The sequence below is a fragment of the Electrona antarctica genome (genome assembly GCF_951216825.1).
Source record: "Electrona antarctica genome assembly, chromosome: 9".
NCBI lineage: Eukaryota > Metazoa > Chordata > Actinopteri > Myctophiformes > Myctophidae > Electrona > Electrona antarctica.
In genome coordinates, this window is record NC_136790.1 from 24,364,745 (window position 1) to 24,384,328 (window position 19,584).

Genomic DNA, 19,584 nt, shown 5'->3' on the forward strand with positions numbered 1-19,584 from the left:
AGAGATCAATAAAGATGTGATCGTATCATCCAAGTTTTAAATGATCTGTAACGTAGTTGTCTGTAATTGAGAACTACCACCCTGCCATCTTTTCATAATTTCTCTTCATGGCACTTTTGACACAGTGTTTCACCCGTTACGTTGTGGAAGGAGAATGACTGTTACATTGGAAGAAATGTTTTGTCAACACAAATGTAGACCGACATGCATGGACGCACACTATCTCTTTCCTTGTGGGCGGGGGTGACAAAATGGGGGTGACAAAGTGGAGGTCTAATAATGCTGATGGGCCGTCCTCTGAGAGATACAAGCAGAAAGAGAACACAGGAGAAAGACAACATCTTCTAGACTCATTGAACGCAGAGGACAAAGTCAAATACACAGTCCTGTAAGCATCTTCGCACATTTTAAGGTAAGAGACCTGCTTACTCAGAGCTTGGCCAGTGCCACCTCTTGCTTGTTAAAACTGATTCAATAGCATCATTGGTGTTGAGTTGATTGATCACTCAGACTAGATATTCGTACTCTTTCCATGTGAAATATGCTAAATCCATTGCGTTTATCTCAATAGCATCTGATGCAAAATGAAAATGACTTAATGACTGATATCATTTAAAGATAGAGGCAATTAGGCAAATTATTTATTTTCAATGTAATGGTTTGGTCATATTGTAAGCAGAGACTAAATAACAATTTAAATACTTTCTTTGCTATAATGGTTTTAGCCAAGCCAGGCTTTACAACCTGTACTATTATACAGGTATGATTATGGATTTGCATCCATGGATACATACAGAGCACCAATCCTCTGTGTTTTCCGCTGCGTCAGCCTATTTATCAATTTATCAAGGCCTGTGAATCAGTCTGAACAAGAAAGAACTCAAGTCAAGTGTCTCTGAACACTGACTGCACTGCCTCACTTATGACAATTTATAGTGAGCGGGTTCTGGGCCCTTTGTAAAGCACACAAGTATGGACTTTTCTGTACTTTCTGTGGTGTGTGTGTGTGTGTGTGTGTGTGTGTGTGTGTGTGTGTGTGTGTGTGTGTGTGTGTGTGTGTGTGTGTGTGTGTGTGTGTGTGTGTGTGTGTGTGTGTGTGTGTGTGTGTGTGTGTGTGTGTGTGTGTGTGTGTGTGTGTGTGTGTGTGTGTGTGTGTAAAGCAGGCGTGCAAGCGCACAAAGAGATGGTGCGCCGTGGCAGAGTACAAGCTCATACAGGACCAAGGTGTGTTTCATTAAATACAGTTAAAGGTGAATCTTTTGTTGGGGAGAATGAGTTGTCTGCATATTCTATTGTTTGCGTAAAATCGCTCCGACAGTGGAATTTAACCTTTTTAAGTCTATGTCCATTCCCACGCGGGTTCTCATCACAGAAAATACACCACTAATTCTTCTGGCTCATAGAAGCGCTTCATAAGATAAGCTAAAACATTAATGATCCCCCATGGCAAATTTGTTTATTACAGCAGACCGTTGCAGGATATGGCTAAATTATACCGGTAGTCCATTGTATGACACTGTTGCGCACTGAAAGCAGCCTCTCACGCCTCTAACGCATCAAATCTGCTGTTTTCGACTTCTATACCATACACGAAGACTCAAAATCAATTAAAAAAAGGCTAAATAATAACTTATTAATTGTCCCAACTCAAAACATTCAAAATGCATATAATGGGATTAAAAAGTAGATTATCTGCAGTTTCTGCTATCTCAATCTGTGCAGTTCCAAAATGAATGTACAGGTTGTGCAAAGTAGCACAAATATTGTGGGGTGGGTAGTGGCGTTACTACCATGTAACATGACTGTTGTTCATTGGCTCACTGAAAGCCCCGCCCATACCTACCGTATATTTAAACACTGCCCAAATGCTGCCATTTCATGACTCTGATGAAGACCGTAAGGTCGAAACGTTAGTCTCTCTTGAGTCTCTTTTTTGTACTAGCACCTAATAAAAAAGGCTTTAAATGTCCGTGCTGCTCCAGTGTCCTCTCCTCCTTCTAGCACAAATAGAGTAGTATTATAGTTACAAAGTACTTACAGAATAGTACACAATACACAGTATATTATATCCAGAGATACAGCATATGGACATGGTAATTGTGTATGTATTGTATACATTATGCTGTGTATACAGCATTGCAAATGTGCCAAATTGGTAGTAATAATAATCCAAGATTATTATTTGCAGAATAAAGGATTAATATGCAAATTGACTATGTACATAGATTTGACCATTTCAGATTTTACACCACACACACGCTACTATGATAATACATTTGCTTTCCTTTAAATAAACTACATTTATTTATAACCACGAGGGAAGATATGGGAAGACAGAGAAGCAGAAAGACAGATGTTTTTTGTTTGTTCAACTCAATCCAAGGCATTTATCGGCCTGTTGCCATGCTCTGTCCAGTGAATTTGTTTATTTTGCTCGAGAGAATTCACAACCGTTCTATTGATGCATCAACTCCGTTCGCACAAATAAAATACTAGTTTCCTGGTTAATTTACATGCTTTTTCCAAGCAAACAACACGGCACTGTTTTCATTGGTACCCTTTAACTCAATTCTTCATCACAAGACTTCCCTTATTAGACCCGTGTGTGTGTGTGTGCGCGTGTGTGTGTGCTCGGCGCTGCTCGCGCTAGCAAACGTACGTGCATGTGTGGTCAGTCACTTGCAAATGACCAGAGAGACCATTTGTTTACGCCGCAGCAGTCCTGTGGCATGATTTGCATTTCTTTTGAAAATCTGTGAAATCTAAAGCGACAGTAGAAGCATTATGTGTCCACTTTGTAAAAGCTGGTTGTTTGCTTTACAACTTTGGTAACAATATTTAACGTAATAGTGGAGGGAATAGAAAACAAGCCTCCACACTGCAGTAACTTGAACTATGAGACAAACAAAGCCATTCGATACGATTGGGCATATCATCATTTTACTTTTTTACTTGATGCATATATCAGCGTTGAATAACTCAAACTTTGAAGCAAAGAAAATTAGGTACATGCACACTGAACTGAACTTTAGGTTTAGAATGACTTTACATAACGCTATATTCCTTGTGACACATCTTCTATTGATTTGGATAAATAGAGGGCTTCAACATAGTTGAGGACAACTCCAGAGGGAAGAACTAATTGGAAAATGTCAACGGTTTCCATTTTTGGCATGTCAAAGATAATAATGATTATAATGTGATTATTTCCTGAAAAGTGTGTGCTATGCTATCATGTCTTGCCTGACGGTCCAAGTTATCTCTCCATCACCGTACTCTGTTATCTCCAACACCTCTATTTAAATGATGAGGCCTAATGTAAATTAACCAGGGGGGAATTTTTAAGAATGCATGCTTGGATGTGCCTCTCCCACATATTGAAAATAAGCCTGAGATGCTAAACGAGATAATCGCTGGGAAGGATTTCACACTCTTCCCATCGTCAGGCAACTTCATTTAAAGTAAAACTTTGTATTACATAACTCAAATTGATCTACATCAGGGGTGAGCAACTTTGACGATGGAGAGGGCCACTATATTTCCACACTCACTCCAGATTAATTAAAGCAGGCCATGTTTGGAATTGCAACAGCTGGAATAATATCAGTATTCTGATATTAACCTGTGGGCCGCATTTGGTGATGGTGGGGTCTGCATGTGGCCCCCTGGGCCGCCAGTTGCCCCACCCCTGATCTACATGGCAGTGGCACAGCCATAAATTGGGGATGGATCGTATAAATGTATGTGTGGCGTTATCATATAGCCACGGCCTTGTGTTGGATGACCGCTGAAGGGGACATGAGATGTGTCAGTTGCAAACCCTGAAATTCGTTGTTCACTTTACTTCCTCTTATTTGCTAATCTGGCCGCGCTTTGGTGTGCTGTTGACAGCCTTTGGCTGCATCTCTGTACTGCATACTCACACAAAGACCTCTGTCCACTGTTTGATGCTTTCCACTCGCTTATATTATTTAATCTCAGGTGTAATATGATTGTAGATGAATCTTCACCCCTGTAACTTGTGATGCGTCGCATATGTGAGATTTGACTATAGTCTACTATACTGTATCTATATAGTTATAAATGTCATGTTTACTTGCAATTTATCTACATTCGTCCTTATAGGCTACTGCCTAACTGCTTTCATGCATTGGTATAAATAAGAAGTTGTTGTTTGATAATATGGCATTCAGTGAATCGACTTAAGGCCTGAATACTAGGTGATATCACCACCTTATGGTTAGTAAAAACAGAGAGATGTGTTTAGGTGAGCGCCGCTGAGCGGTGAAGCGCTTACCACCGCAACGTGACCTTATCAAAACTGGAGTATGAATAGGCCTTTACAGAATCAGAACAACACACTTCTCTGAGCCAGAAGATCTGGTTGCTTCTCTAAAATTGTCATTTTTGTATAACTTCCTTATTCGCACACTTTCATTCCAAATGGGTGAGTGGGGAACTGGGGATGGTGATTATTTGTATTTTTATTTATTTTATAGATTTTTATTGAGAGCGAGGTGGAAATGACATACATATAGAAACAGAATGTTCTTCAAAGTCTTCAAACGCATCGCAACGTGACATGTTGTGAGCTTGTAGAATAGATCCTGTATTTTTGCTGAATTGCCCCGGAATAGAGACTAGGTTTCATGTGGTTACCACTCAAGTTATCAGAGAGATGTTTTAGATGAGAGATAAGACATCACTGTGTTCTAGCAATGTGCACAGTGGCATTTAAATGGTGTAACCAATTAAATGACTAGTCCAACAATTACGGGAACCATCAGAAAACAGCCCAAATTGAGCACATTTGATCTATAAGGCCAATAAATTTAAGAGCCATCTGGAAGAAAGAGAGAAAGGTGCTCTTTGGTACAAATGGCTGACAAAATTAAATGTCAAGACGAGTCGCCCTGGCATTGTTGCTGCAATGCGTAGATGTATTTTTTATTCCTACCCTGCATTCCCAATACTATTAAAGAATATAAGAGCCATTTGGAAATACTTCATATACTCAATCTTATTTGAAATGCCACAGAAAAGTAGGGCACTTTGTGATGATGCATTAGGCTCATGGTTATTCCACAATTCTCACATGAAAGCCGAAGACGGAAAACCATGGTTAATGGACATGATAATGGACACCAGGGGCTCCATTAGCCATGCATGTTGGTTGTATTTACTATTTACGTTGGGAAGATAGTATTTTCCCCCCAAATGTAGGCCTACAGTATCCTTGAGGCCGTACTCAAAGCTCGAATGATTATTTCAAAACATCGCCTTTTTGCAGAAGTAAAGGGTGTTTTACAATTATGATAAATAATAAATTAGTGAACGTTTAGTAGGGGCAGCACCATTTAACACATGTGTCTGTGAGGTCTTTCTGACACCATTTTGAGATTTTGAAGTTGATTATCTTTTCCCATGAAGCTCTCAGAAGGTTCCCCTTCCATGCCTTTTCCTAAATATTCAATTCAAATCATCTCTGTTGTTTTTTGTTACTTATACCATCTCTGCCTATTCATTTCAAATGGACCTCTGTCACCCTTTCTCCCCCATGGGATTGGACTTCACACCTCCAGACAGCCCATTGTTCAATGTAAAAGACAATGGCTCTACCCTGCTGCATGGGGGGAGAAGGTGTCAAAGTGTCTGGAGCTCCACGGGAGACAGTGGCCAATACCATCGCAGGAAAACAAATGTCTTTTTGACCTGAAGCCAGCTTGTGTGGTACCTGGCCTTCCTACAGTCATAGCGAGTGTATTAATAGACTAGTTGACTACTACTACTACTATAATGGACCCTGATATGAAAACGGTTGAAGACCACTGCCCTAAGACGAGTGTCATCAGATAACACTGGCATGTCTTGTTTAGAAGTTTGCGGTTGGCACTTAGCACCCAGATAGACACATGAGACCATGAGGATGAGATGTGGTGTCACTATTTAGTTCTCTCTGTTCATTGGAACTGATTAAGATATTTAGCAGAGTTCTTTGTAACACAGGCAACTATAGCCGCACCCACCCACGCACGCACGCACGCACGCACACGCATGCACGCACACACGCACGCACGCAGACATACAACACAGACTGTCAATGCTGAGACGAGCAGGCCTTCTTTAGAATCACCTGTTGTGCTCCTTACTGCTCAAATGTGTTTCCATAGCAACGCCTTGGAGCCCTGGCCCCCTCAGCCTATAAGACCCACGGCAAACATAGACCCCCGACACACACACACACACACACACACACACACACACACACACACACACACACACACACACACACAGACAATATTGTGTGAACACGTGTGCACTCTCAAGCAGGAGCTGTGAATGGGGCGAGGATCTAAAGTGTGCCGGGCTGAAGCAGAGAGCACATTGTGCGAGTCTGGCCCCCCTTTGTCTGAGCTCGCCCGAAGGAGCTGGGGATGGGGGTGGGGGGTCTTTCTGAAGGGAAAAAAGTGGTCTTCATACACATCCTTTCTTCCCCCTCCCTTGTTCTATCTCTTTATTGGGCTATGTGTTTTGTCCTAAGTTCCCCTCCTTCTTCTCCCCGGGCCCCGGCGCTCTGATAAATGCCACTGTAGCCTTTCGCTAGCCGCCACAATGCGCGACCTGTTTGAGAGAGAGAGAGGGAGAGAGAGGGAGAGAGACGGATGATGAGAGAGGCATGAAAAGAAAGAGGCTGCTTTTTAACCTGCGTTTCTGAAAAGCAGGAGAAGAAAGGGCCCGCTACTAAAGCCAGCGTCCTGTTCTCCTCTCTTTTCTCTCCCGGTTCCCTCTTTGTGAAAGAAAGGAGCTGTTGTGTCATCAGCCTATTTATACATCTTATTTAGAAAGCCCACTGAAGGGAGGGAGAACATCTGAGAGAGAGACAAGAGAGAGAGCAAGAAACAGAAAGTGTGTGTGTGTGTGTGTGTGTGTGTGTGTGTGTGTGTGTGTGTGTGTGTGTGTGTGTGTGTGTGTGTGTGTGTGTGTGTGTGTGTGTGTGTGTGTGTGTGTGTGTGTGTGTGTGTGTGTGTGTGTGTGTGTGTGTGTGTGTGTGTGTGTGTGTGTGTGTGTGTGTGTGTGTGTGTGTGTGTGTGTGTGCCTACCCAGCACACGCAAACTTTGGAAGGCCAATTTAAATGGAATCTGACTGATGCATGTTGATCACATGACTCCAAAGATTATGTGTGTTGCTTTACACCCTGTACATATAACTACGCAATGTGACATATCGCTCTTTAACCCATTCAGGCCTGACCTCAAAATTAAAAAAAATCGTCTAAATCCTCCAGTTTTCTGAAATAAATATTTTCACGATTTTGGGTTAACACAATGCTGAATGCTGTACCCCCTCCAACCGTATACTTTCAGCATTTTCTTAAATGGTTTTTACCATATTTATTGCTTTGACAATGTAAATATATTTTTCTCATGCCAGTAAATCTCAATTGAATTGTATGTATGTGGGTAATCGGAACGCTCGCCCCAAAACACACTCACCCCCATATTATATAGATTTACTGAGGTTAAGGTTTAGGAATAAGTTTAGGTTTAGTCATAGTTTTACTGAGGTTACGTTTAGGAATAAGGTTAGGTTTATAGGCATAGTTTAAAGTTTTGGATAACTGGTGGTGACCGCCCAGAGGTCGTCGGAGTTGACCCTGGGCGAGCGTGTTTGGGGGGCGAGGCCTTTGTGATATCTTCTTGATCACTCAATCGCAGCACGGGAGTTCCCAACACTGCTGTCCATGTGTGGCGAGCAGAACAACAGCCATAGAGAACACCAGCACCTTGCCAAGACATGTAGCTTCTGGCGTGCTTTTTAGAACTTGCATGCTTTTTAGCACTTGCAGACAAACACACATGCATGCACTGTTCACAGAAAATGAGAAGAAACCTGTGAAAACAGCATGTGTATTCCTGATGAGTTTTTGACTATATTGTTGTGCCTCTTTCGTTCGGTGCACCCTTGACATCAAAAGGCCAAGAGAACAGCGGAAGAGAAGGGAAGGAGGGAAGGAAGAGACTGAAGCTTTTGTACTTCTGTCCCTGAGAGCATATTCTCTAATGAGGCCCAGTCACCAATGCAAGAAACCTTTGTGTGTTTCTGTGCACATGTGTGCATGCATGCATGATAAGTTTCTCATCAATTGTTCCTATAAAAATATCTTCTGAAAGAGAGTAAGAGACCCAGGCAAGCGCACGCTTCCACGACGCACTGTCGCACTGCTACCAGCTGTATTGTATGTGTAAGTAAGTGCCAATGAATAGCTTGAACCTTGAACCCTGAAGACGGGTCGGGTGCACAACAAGGTTACGACAGACCATATAGTCTGTGCTGACTAGTGTCTTCTTGCCTTCCATGGAAAGGAATAAGGATGAAGGCCTACATGGCCTGACTCTGAGAACATCATGTGTGTTGACATCACATGGAGGTGAAAAATATTATGTACTCTACTCTCTTGTTTGATTTGATTGTATTTCCATCAAAGGTTCACCCTTATTGGCCCGGATGGCTAGGGTAGTGGTCCGGGCACCTTGTCCCTGTGTTGCGGGTTCCATTCTCCCCATCCCTGATTCTCCCCCATTTCCTGTCAGACTACTGTTCCTGTCAGACTACTTTTTACTATCTAATAAAGGCAGAAAAAGAAAAACAGACAGACTGACTGACTGACTACATGGTTATAGCTGCTGTGTGATTGCAGCTGAAGGATATAAGATGTTTTACTGTGAGCTTGTTGCTTGCTTCCTAATCCACTGTGTGTGGAGAGGCAGAGGGACTCTTGCAATTGTTGTGAAAGGAGAAGAAATGCTTTGAACAACCCAAATTGAACAGGTAGAGGCCCACATAATCTCTGATAAGCTGTGGCCAGGCCATTAATTCTGCACTTAATGGCCTACAGGGCACTGATCCATGGATTTGTCTATACTACAGTAGCTGTTTTGTCACAGCTAAATATTTTAACCTATATTAAATATATATTAAATTGTAGCAGTTTTTAACCCATTGTCTGTACTAGCATCACCGTAGCATTCACCAACAAGACCAATGGGGTTCTCAATTAGAGGATTTTTACATTTTTACGCACACAATATTTCAGCTACCCCTCCCCACACCGTAGAATCTGGTCTATTTACTATTAATTTATTTACAGTTAAATCTTTTCACCTTCAGAGTTGAGTCAACACTGGCTTTTACCATGTGCAGTGAGTGTACTACACCACACTATGTACTTTCCTATGTCATTGTGTGCGGCATGCAGGTGTCAGGAAATCCTAATCAGGTATAAAGCTGACTTTGTTACAAGGTGCTCGGAAGACAGTGGGCGGGCAGCCACGCTGGATGGTTGGCGTTATCATGTCACCATCACACCTGTTGGGGCGAGTGGAGCTACACCATCGTTATTGGTGCTGGCAGTGAGGGTCACCTGCAACAACGTGCTAATTATGCAAATGAGGCCCTCATTTGGTCGTGTTTGAAGAGGCCCTTTGTCTCAGCCTCTTGAGGGAGAGATGGGGGGTGGTGACGATGTAGGTGGTGGTATCCATATAACAGACGATAGAGAAGAACGAGTTAATCCTAACGTAGAATATGACCTGCTGAGGGAGCAACAGTGGACCTACGACGTACATGGCAGACATTACTCTCAGGTCAGTTCACTTACCATAGGTTCATACAGAGTCCAGAGGAGCTCCGTCGGTCAAGCCCTGGGGGTGGATGTCGTAGCCTTAAAGTCTTTTTGAAGGGTGGGGGGGATAAATACATTTATAGCAGTAATGCCAATCACGTTTCAGTCCATGGTGTTTATTTTCTCTTGCAGAAGATTTTTTTTTTTATGTTGTTAATTGAAGTTAAAGTTAACACAAATTATTGTCTTTTTTTAGAGATCGCATTGACAGTAAATTCAATGGGTTCGACCCACTCAATCTGCTGTTTTGGCACAAACTTCATCAGCTCGGGCCAATCCTGTGCACCATCAGATACCCGTTGGTACATGATGCACGTTGTCAAACATCACTAAGCAAATACTGCTAACTGTGTGAAACACTTCCCTAAACATTTGTTTATACATGGGGCATGCACTTGTCTTTACATGCCTGCACGGCAGGATTGAAACCTAATATCTACTTCCTTTGCCACTCGGCAAACCAAACGATTAAATCAATGAGAAGTATATTGAAATAGTTTTTCTTTACAGTCAGGGACGTGAGGTGATGAAGACGATGAAGGTTAAATGATATGATTTAGATACTTTTCAGATTTGTTGTCCTCGATTGTCTGTATGTTATCACTGTGCGTTGAATCCGTGCTATTTCCGTCTACGTCTCTGACAGTGTCATTACAGCTGTCAGTCTTCTGGTTTTATGATGAGAATGTTTTTATTTGTTTCTTTTCCTCGCAATGATGAATGACTTTAGATGTCGACCACTTTATCCTGCCACTCTGAACTGGCACAGACCAGCTCCTGACACTCTCTCCCTCTCTCTCTCTCTCTCTCTCTCTCGCTCTCTGTGTATGCCTTTCATGTACTCTCTGCTATTCTCCTGCGGGCAATATTTGGAAAACGACAAAGACAACGTAAAACCCAACAAACTGCTCCTGTCGGGAGGGTTAAGAAAGGAGAGATAGACAGAGAGAGAGAAAGAACAGAAGAACAACAGAAGGGGATTTGCATTGCCAATGCCCTGGGGTGAAATGTTGGGTTTTTACGCGTTACAACTTGTTAGGTAACTGAAGCTTTTGTGTGAAGTGTTTCTTGTGTCGTGGGAAGTGTAAGGTTTCACTGTTGTCGGTGCTCAAAGGAAAGGAGGAGATCTTATCGGTGTGCATAGACATGTTCCCTTCCATACTCGCTCACTCCTCTCCCCTCAGTTGGGCCCATTTACCGGCTTTTGAGGACTTTACTTGGAAACATAAGATTCTAAACAGGTTCAGCTTTCTGAATGAAATGGAGATGGAGATGTCAGTCCAACGTAATGGAGCAGATGTATGTGCTGGTCCGGTTGTGTATGGTGGAACATGGCAGCCCTATTGTTGTATCTGTCAACAGCTGGTTTGGGGTCTGTTGGAGGTTACAATCTCTGAATGCTATATGGAGTCTGGAACTACACCTCCTAAAATCCAAGTCATCTGTTGGTCATTTCAGTTTACGAAAAAATATTTTGAAATATCTTTAGATCTTATTTATTTATTTTTTATTTCTGCTAATAAGCAAGCTATATATGCTTTGATCATTTTGATTGGATATATTTGCACATCAAAAGAGCTTCCGTGCTCCTGACTGTATGACCGGAAGCATTTCTAGATTGTGGGAGCCTGCAAGTAGCGTAGATGCTGTCATCTGTAGCCCAAGTACTTTTTTTGTGGCTTTCGCCTTTATTTTATATTTTTTATGGAGGGACAACAGTAGGCTGACAGGAAATGGGGAGAGAGATGGGGGGGGGGGGGGGTGACATGCAGTAAAGGCCATCGGGATCGGGAGTCGAACCCGCGGCACACTGCCAGACTGGATTACCAGCCAAGGTGCCTGGACCGCTGAGCCACGGCCCAGGCCAGCCCAAGTACTTTTGCGTTAAAGTAACATATTACGATTGAACTGATAACCCCAACTGGTTTGGATTGCTACGTACACGGTGAGACACCATTGTGTGTATTCTGACCAAAGTCAGCGCTTTCACTGTTAAAACATGCACGCGCGCAGACACGCAAATGCACATACCTGATGCATTCCATGCTGTCAACAGCTCTGCGGGTCACTGAGATTCTAGGCATGCCTCTGCATTGGGTGACTCACACGTACGCACGGACGCACACACACACGCACACGGACACGCACACGCACACAAGCTGCATGTATCCTCAGAGAGGCGTGTGAAAGCCACCTGTGGCAGCTTGTGGAGCTTTATAATCCAGTCTGCGTGGATGGTGAGTCCCCAGTCATAAACTCCAGTGGGATAGCATGTTGCTGTTACTGCTGCCAGCCCCCAGCTGCCCTCACTGTTTGGCAATCAACCTCTCGCAGGTGACACAGTGACTGACTGTAGTGCACTGTGGACTCAACAGCTCTCCATCCTCTCTGTTCTCACTGCCTCTCAGCTGTACGTCTGACCAATGAGAACCTTTCAGTACACACACACACACACACACACACACACACACACACACACACACACACACACACACACACACACACACACACACACACACACACACACAGTACACGCACACACAGTACACACACACACACACACACACACACAAACACAGTACACACACACACACACACACACACACACACACAGTACACACACACACACACACACACACACACACACACAGTACACAAACACAGTACACACACACACACACACAGTCACACACACACACACACACGTCACACACACACACACACACACACACACACACACACACACACACACACACACACACACGGTGCTGTATTGTATGTGTAAGTGCCAATTAATAGGTTGAACCTTGAACCCTGAAGACAAATGCATTTGTTGTGCACATGCCTTCCCCCCTGAGTCATAGAGGTGAAATGCAATGCCGCGCTATGCAGTTACTATAAGCTTTATGAAATGGATTTTCAGGTTTTATAGTTGGAAACACACACACACACACACACACACACACACACACACACACACACACACACACACACACACACACACACACACACACATGTTTAGAGCCTTGGACCCAGGCAGGTGGCTTTGTATTGAAACACAGAATGCGGGCAGGGGTGTGTGTGTGTGTGTGTGTGTGTGTGTGTGTGTGTGTGTGTGTGTGTGTGTGTGTGTGTGTGTGTGTGTGTGTGTGTGTGTGTGTGTGTGTGTGTGTGTGTGTGTGTGTGTGTGTGTGTGTGTGTGTGTGTGTGTGTGTGTGTGTGTGTGTGTGTGTGTGTGTGTGTGTGTGTTGCGGGGGGGGGGGGGGGGGGGGCTCTAATTATTATGCGCTCTGCAGAATGGTGGCGTTCCGCATATTTTTTTCCCCATGTTCCCGAGTTGGTCGGCACATTCCACTGGCATTGTTATCCGGGCTGTTTCCTGCGGCCCGCGGCTTTTGTCAGCCTCTCCCCCATTGTCCTGGCTTCCTTTGTTCCCCGCCTCTAACAATGGCTTTTTTCTCCCTCTTTATATATATGTGCACTTTCTGCCCTTGTGTGTTCTGTTTGTTTTGTTCTGCTGTCTGCCGTGTTTTTCTTTCCTTCTGCAAGCGGAGCTTGGAAAACACACACACACACGCACACACTCACGCGCACGCGCACACACACACACACACACACACACACACACACACACACACACACACACACACACACACACACACACACACACACACACACACACACACACACACACGACGCAGCCCAAGTTGATTTGTTCAAGTTCACACAGTGTTTCAACCTCAGCCTCACTCAACCTGTCCTTCGCTCTCGCTCTCTTTCACAGTCCTAGCTCTCGGAGGCATTGTCTGTGTCCCTCCTCTGTAACCCTCGTTTATTCACTCACTCTGGCAATTTCCTAAAAGTGCACTCACGTGCGTGCACACGTGCACGCACGCACACACATCGAGATGCACACACACAAGGTTATGAGAGACAGCCTGTGCTGAGTTCACTTCATTATAAGCACTTAGATGCAGAAATGGTCCGCAGTGCATCACAGGCAACAACAGGCCTGGTTGTGACTTGACCCCGTGACCTTGGCCTCTACCTTCCTCTCATCCTTTAAAACAGTGGTTTTCAACCCTTTTCATATCAAGGCCCATTATCTTTTCTGCATTTGAGGCCATTTGATGACATTTAGCCTCAGACACAAAACTTTGAATATTTTGTTGTCGTTGGACAACAAAATATTTTATAGGCAAACGTTGAATTGTGTAGACTTCTTATAAATTAAGTAATGCAAATGTTTAACAATAATGTAACTCCTACACCTGAGAGCGTAAAATGATTTTACGTTCTCAAGAGTTGAAGATCTATAAGGGTGCATTTGGTTACCAACTCTTCATAATTTAGCTGGGGACCACCTGGAACCCCCTCAAGACCCACTGGGGGTCCCCGGACCACTGGTTGAAACCCACTGCTTTGATTGGACAAACAACGTGTCGCTTCGCGCCGCGCTGTGAGCTTATCATTTATGGAATTTCTTTGATAAAAGAAAATCATTGAATTTTGTTTTTAATTCATGGACACTTTTTGGGGACGTTTTTTGAAAATGTCTTGAAATACAAAACTAAATGTAGTAAACGACAAATAAAGGGACCCGTCATTTTTTTTAAATGTGTCCGCGACCCACATATGGGTCCCAACCCACTGTTTGGGAAACGGTGAGCTAGAGCATCACAGTCAGTGGTTAGGCCTCGCTCTAATACCTCATGTACTTCTGTCCTCTCTCTCTCTCTCTCTCTCTCTCTCTCTCTCTCTCTCTCTGCAGAATGGTTGAGCCCAGCCCCACAGCGCTGCATCTCCACGCCAACGGGGATGTCAGCATGGTGGCTGTCAAACTGAAGGAGGAGGAGTCTGGCGGCAGAGTCATCACCAAAACGTCGCCGGGGCACGATTGGTCGGCGTGTCAGCCAATGGAGGCCCGTCAACTGACCCCGCCCCTCTCGCGCTCCCCTTCGGTAAGAGAATTGAATTTGAATGGGATGTGTGGTCGAGATATGGTGGGGCAAGTATAAATGATTACACTCCAAACCAACACGACTATTACAACATGTAATGTTTCTTTGTGTGAACATTATTGTTGGGTTGAAATGAAAACCTAAATAATTTGGACGTGTCTGTCTGTGCGCAGCTAATCTTGGGAATCGCTGGACTGATCAATGTAAACCTTTGTGCACACTGCACACTGCACACTGCCAGTATAGACGCTCTGAATTATTCAAATCGGAGGTTTTGGCCAATAACTCTTGAATCCTTTAAACGCTGCAACTCCCCACGTTCTTCATTTCTGAGTAAACAGATTTGCAAGTTCTTCACAACACACGTCTTGTACTCAAACTCCTCAAAACTCAACACAATCGTGTATACCGGTATTACCTCTGGAGTCATAAACGCATATCATAAAAAAATTGCATAATTATGTAACTCTTATCTTATATTAAAATTGCCTTGTGGTAACATGCCATTTAAGTATTTTGTTAAAGCAGTAGTTTAACAAATACAGTAAAACCAGTATTTTAAATCAAGTACAAGTTTGACTGAGCAACTTTCACTTGTAGTTTTAGTAATATAGGGTACGGTATCTATACTCAAAGTATATTTCAACTTGGACAGAGTACTGATTGAGGGGTTATACTATAACCCCTCAATCAGTACTCTGTCCAAGTTGAAATAAAGGTTATTAAGTACTGGGGTGGAGAACTTGTTGACCACTGTCTGAGGGTGACTGTGTCTCTCTTTTTGTGACAGGAGGGCTCGCCAGGCAAGGAGCCTCTTCTCAGGCAGAGTCCTGTGGGACTTAAGGGGACCAGGGCCCACGAACGACCAGTGGGACAGCCTGCCTTCATCGAAGGTACAGGCAGGAGGCAGTCTGTCTTGAGTGCTCACTCCCGCTTTCTATCTTATCTTACACTCGTTATACTTTCAGCCTCTCAAATGTATGTATTTGTCCAAGTCTCTTTTATAATCTCTCTCCCTCACTGTTGCTCACACACATACACATACACACTTACATGCACGCATACGGTTGGGTAGAGGTAAAACACTCGCCCACGACCGCAGCAGGCCAGGTTCGATTCCTGGCAGCGATGCCTCCGGCTTGGCTGGGCGTTCCCAACAAACACAGTGTTGGCAGTGTTCACGGTCAGCCAGGAAGCCGGCAGGGGATTGCCTTTTTGTAGCGGCACTAACGACATGCACTGGTTGGTCAGGGTGCCTGTTCAGCAGGAAGGGGAACTGGGGAAGATGGCATGAGCAAGTGTTATGTTGTCCCAAAGAGACTCCTCGCTGTCAGGCGAAAAGAAGCGGCTCGTGACTCCATGTATATTCGACTTGGCATGTGGTTGTCTACTCCCCCTCAGGCCAACAGTGGGGGATATACAGGGGGAATTAGTAATGACTACATTGGGGGGGGGGGGGGGGGAAGAATAGTGAGTGCAACTAGGGGTCAGAAAGCAGCACTCTTCGGAGTCTTAAATTTGTATGCATGCAGATTTTCCTTTGTATAAACACTGGGCTGTATATATAACTGGGCTTCTCTATGAGATACAGTATATCGGGGCATATGATAGCTGACCACCAACACTATCCATTCGTGGTGAGGAATAAGTACGCATCTGGTAATTTCTCTACTGAAAACTAATTTGAGCAAATGACTATTAACTATTGTTGTTAGCCTATATTATACATAATGTTAGGATATATTTTATGCAAATTAAAGACTTTAATGAAAATGAGATGGTTAAATCCAACCTCGAAATAGCATTTTATTAGTCAACAAGAACTTATATATATATATATATATATATATATATATATATAAAAAACAGTGCACACAAAATGTGCACTCCCAGTAATTCTTTGTAAACAAGAAATCCATCTATATACTTGTGTTTAAGTGAGGTGCACTCTGCCTCTGTTCAACATGGCACAATGCAGTTCACCACCCATAACCAACAGAGAGGACTGTCCGTCTGGAAGAGTGGAGGTGTTGTTTTGGCCCCCTAAGTGCACCTCAGGAGGGAAGGCTTTTTCTTTCTTTTTTTCCCGTTTATTTCCTCATTTCTCTCAATGCTTCACACATATAAAGGCTGCTCTCTGAGCTACAGCCGAGACTCTCTGCCCTCAAGTCTTTCACCTTGAATTTCACCTGGGGGACCTTTCCTCAACATCTGTTGCTTGAAAGAGACTTTGCTCCTCACATGCACACCTCGCCACCTGACCTTGGAATGTACTCAGCCCAAATATCGATCCACTCGAAAACACTCAAACCTCCTCTCAGACAGATAAACAACACGCTGCTTTCTCCGGGACCTCAAAGCGTCTGTTTCAATCAACGCCATTAGGGAGACAGAAGTGGGGCTCGGGAAAGTAGTCTTTGTTAGTCAGTGTTATCTTATGACCAACGTTTTCACAGAATCTTGAATCGGTGCCATTAGGGAGAGACACAGGCAGGAGTTTATGTGTCAATATTTTGGCCATTTTTTCACATCATCCGCTGCATAAACCTTGTGCTGAGTGTCTGCTGTGTTCTGCTGTGTTAACAGTGATGCCCACCATTGAGAAACTGCTGAATTCCGACTGGAGGGAGAAGCTTCTGGATAGGAGTGCTGCGGGAGGAGGTCAACTGAAAGGTCAGCTCTCAGTCACCTCCACCTCCTCTCCTCTATGTTCTGTCACAGACTTTTGAAGGAAAATCAATGGAACCCCAACGTTCCACCCATTTACTCTTTTCTTTTTCTTTCTCCAAAGTTGGCTGCTGCAGCTTTAAAATGCAGCTTTTATTGTTGCTGGGGCAAGAAGACCCTGTATCTCTCCATGTTTCAACCTTTTATGTTTTTTTCCCCCATTTTGTAATGTTGTACAAGAGGTAGCAACAATGGCCGATCTACAAGCTCCCAACGTGTCACAATTTTTTGCAATTTTTGAGTGGTTCAACTGGGATATTTCTACCTTCAAACATGTTTCGGCTACCCAGGCTTGTGTGAGCATCCCAGGCAGTTTTTAAGTTGCTTGATTCAGTATTTACACATTTGATATTCATTCATGATATGCATTAGATCAAACCTTCTCCATTATAACCAATATGTAATCAAAAACACCCATTCTTGGTCCTGTCTTGTCTTTCTAATGCGTGAGGAGAAGACCATAGATTAAATACTGGTTATGTCTGAAAGTGAAATATCCCTTCAAGTGTGTCTGTGTGGGTTTTAGAAATATCGAAACAAAAGCTTATGACAAAGCAATAACTCTCAGAAAACATGTTTTCCCCCATTTCCTGATAAGTATAGCGGTTTTGGGACATTCAAGGTTACTTACGCATTCCGGCGGTTGACGCTAACTTTGTGTCCGACGCCTGTCCTTCCAGGTACACCGGAGGCTCTTGCGGAGAAGGAGCTCCAGCTGCTGCTAATGATCAACCAGCTGAGCGGTCTGAGGGAGCAGCTACTGGGGGCCCACTCTGAGCAGAGGAACATGGCCGCGCTGCTCCTGGAGAAACAGCAGCAGCAGATGGAGCTGGCTCGACAGCAGCAGGAACAGGTGACGCCTGCGCTCCACATCCATAGACAGACCTGAGGCCGATTCTACAAAATGTCTTCTAAATCTTAACAGTTTTTTGAAAAACGTATGTTCCTATATGTCATTAGCCTCGGAGACCGCAGGCGTTTTGTTTTCGAAGGAGTAAAAACGCTCATAGCGCGGCACGAAGTGACACAATATGAGCTGGTAGAGTCTAAAATGACACAGATGCTTTCCTGGTTTTAATGGGTTAACTGAAGACGACTGAAATTGGACCTGGGTACATTTTTATGCTCTACACCAGTGGTTCCCAAACTATCGCACACATTCTTATGGGTCACAAGTAAATATCTATTTTTTTCCTACAATTTTATTTTATTATTATTATTACAAAGGATTTAAAAGAAGGAATCTGTCAATATGTCATGTTTCTGTCGGAAACATGACACCCCCGCAGACAAGCAAATTGTCTCCCCTTTACCGGTTTGTGACATCAATTTACAATTTATCCATTTAGCACTGTTACCCAGAACGACTTGCAAATGTGAAATCGAAATGGCATATTACACAACAGGTGATAAATTGTCACATAAATAAAGAGCAAAGAGAACAGGGTAGTGCTTCAAAGAAGCTAAGATACCAGGGCAGCATCAAACTGTCTAATGTTTAGACTGCCTTAGGAATGTTATTTAGATAGGTTGTTGTTTGACTCCAAACAACATGCTACAGTTAGATAAATAACATTCTTAACGGGTGTGTTCAAGACGATCTAAATAACAAAGTCATCATCATTAAGTAATCATCATTCATCTGCATACTATAACTACCAAAAAGAAGGGATATAAGGGTGAGTATGTAGGGGGTGAGGTGAAGGTGAGTTCTTAGACTGGCGGGACATGGGGAGTGAGTCTGCAGTTCTGACTGCAAGTTGGAGTTGAACATGACGCACCAGAAAATAATAATAACCAGAAAGGCCTACTCGCAATAGGAAGAGTCAATTGGCTATGTTTAACAGGTTTTCCCACGCTTAAACATGCATATACGCACGCATTTCCGGATGATAATTTGTGTGCCGGCCTGCCTGCCTGCCTGCGTGGTGTGTGTGTGTACCTTGCTGAGAAATGGTGTTTGTAATGTTGTATTTAAAGCTGTGGTCCTCTAGTGAACATATTGATGTCATGTGTTTCAGATAGCCAAGCAGCAACAACAACTCATCCAGCAGCAACATAAAATCAACCTGCTGCAACAGCAGATACAGGTCAGTTCAGCCCTCAGCCATCAGCCCTTCAGACTCATTTCATGAAGCAAAAATCGCCCTTGTTTGAAATGAACAGGCAGGCATCTCAGTGGCTGGACACGTGACAAGTTGGGAGATACTATT

The 19,584-nt window shown here is 43.6% G+C and overlaps 1 protein-coding gene across 2 annotated transcripts in view; it reads left to right on the forward strand.

Annotated features, from left to right (window-relative positions):
- sox13 (SRY-box transcription factor 13) overlaps nucleotides 1-19,584 on the forward strand; it is a 36,891-nt gene that overhangs the window by 3,611 nt on the left and 13,696 nt on the right. For both annotated transcript variants that reach the window (XM_079509427.1, XM_079509428.1), the window contains exons 2-6: nucleotides 14,455-14,644; nucleotides 15,435-15,537; nucleotides 17,231-17,317; nucleotides 18,052-18,224; nucleotides 19,393-19,461. In XM_079509427.1, coding sequence (XP_079365553.1) covers nucleotides 14,456-14,644; nucleotides 15,435-15,537; nucleotides 17,231-17,317; nucleotides 18,052-18,224; nucleotides 19,393-19,461 — 621 coding nt within the window. In that variant the 5' untranslated portion in view covers nucleotide 14,455. The remainder of the gene's footprint in view (nucleotides 1-14,454; nucleotides 14,645-15,434; nucleotides 15,538-17,230; nucleotides 17,318-18,051; nucleotides 18,225-19,392; nucleotides 19,462-19,584) is intronic.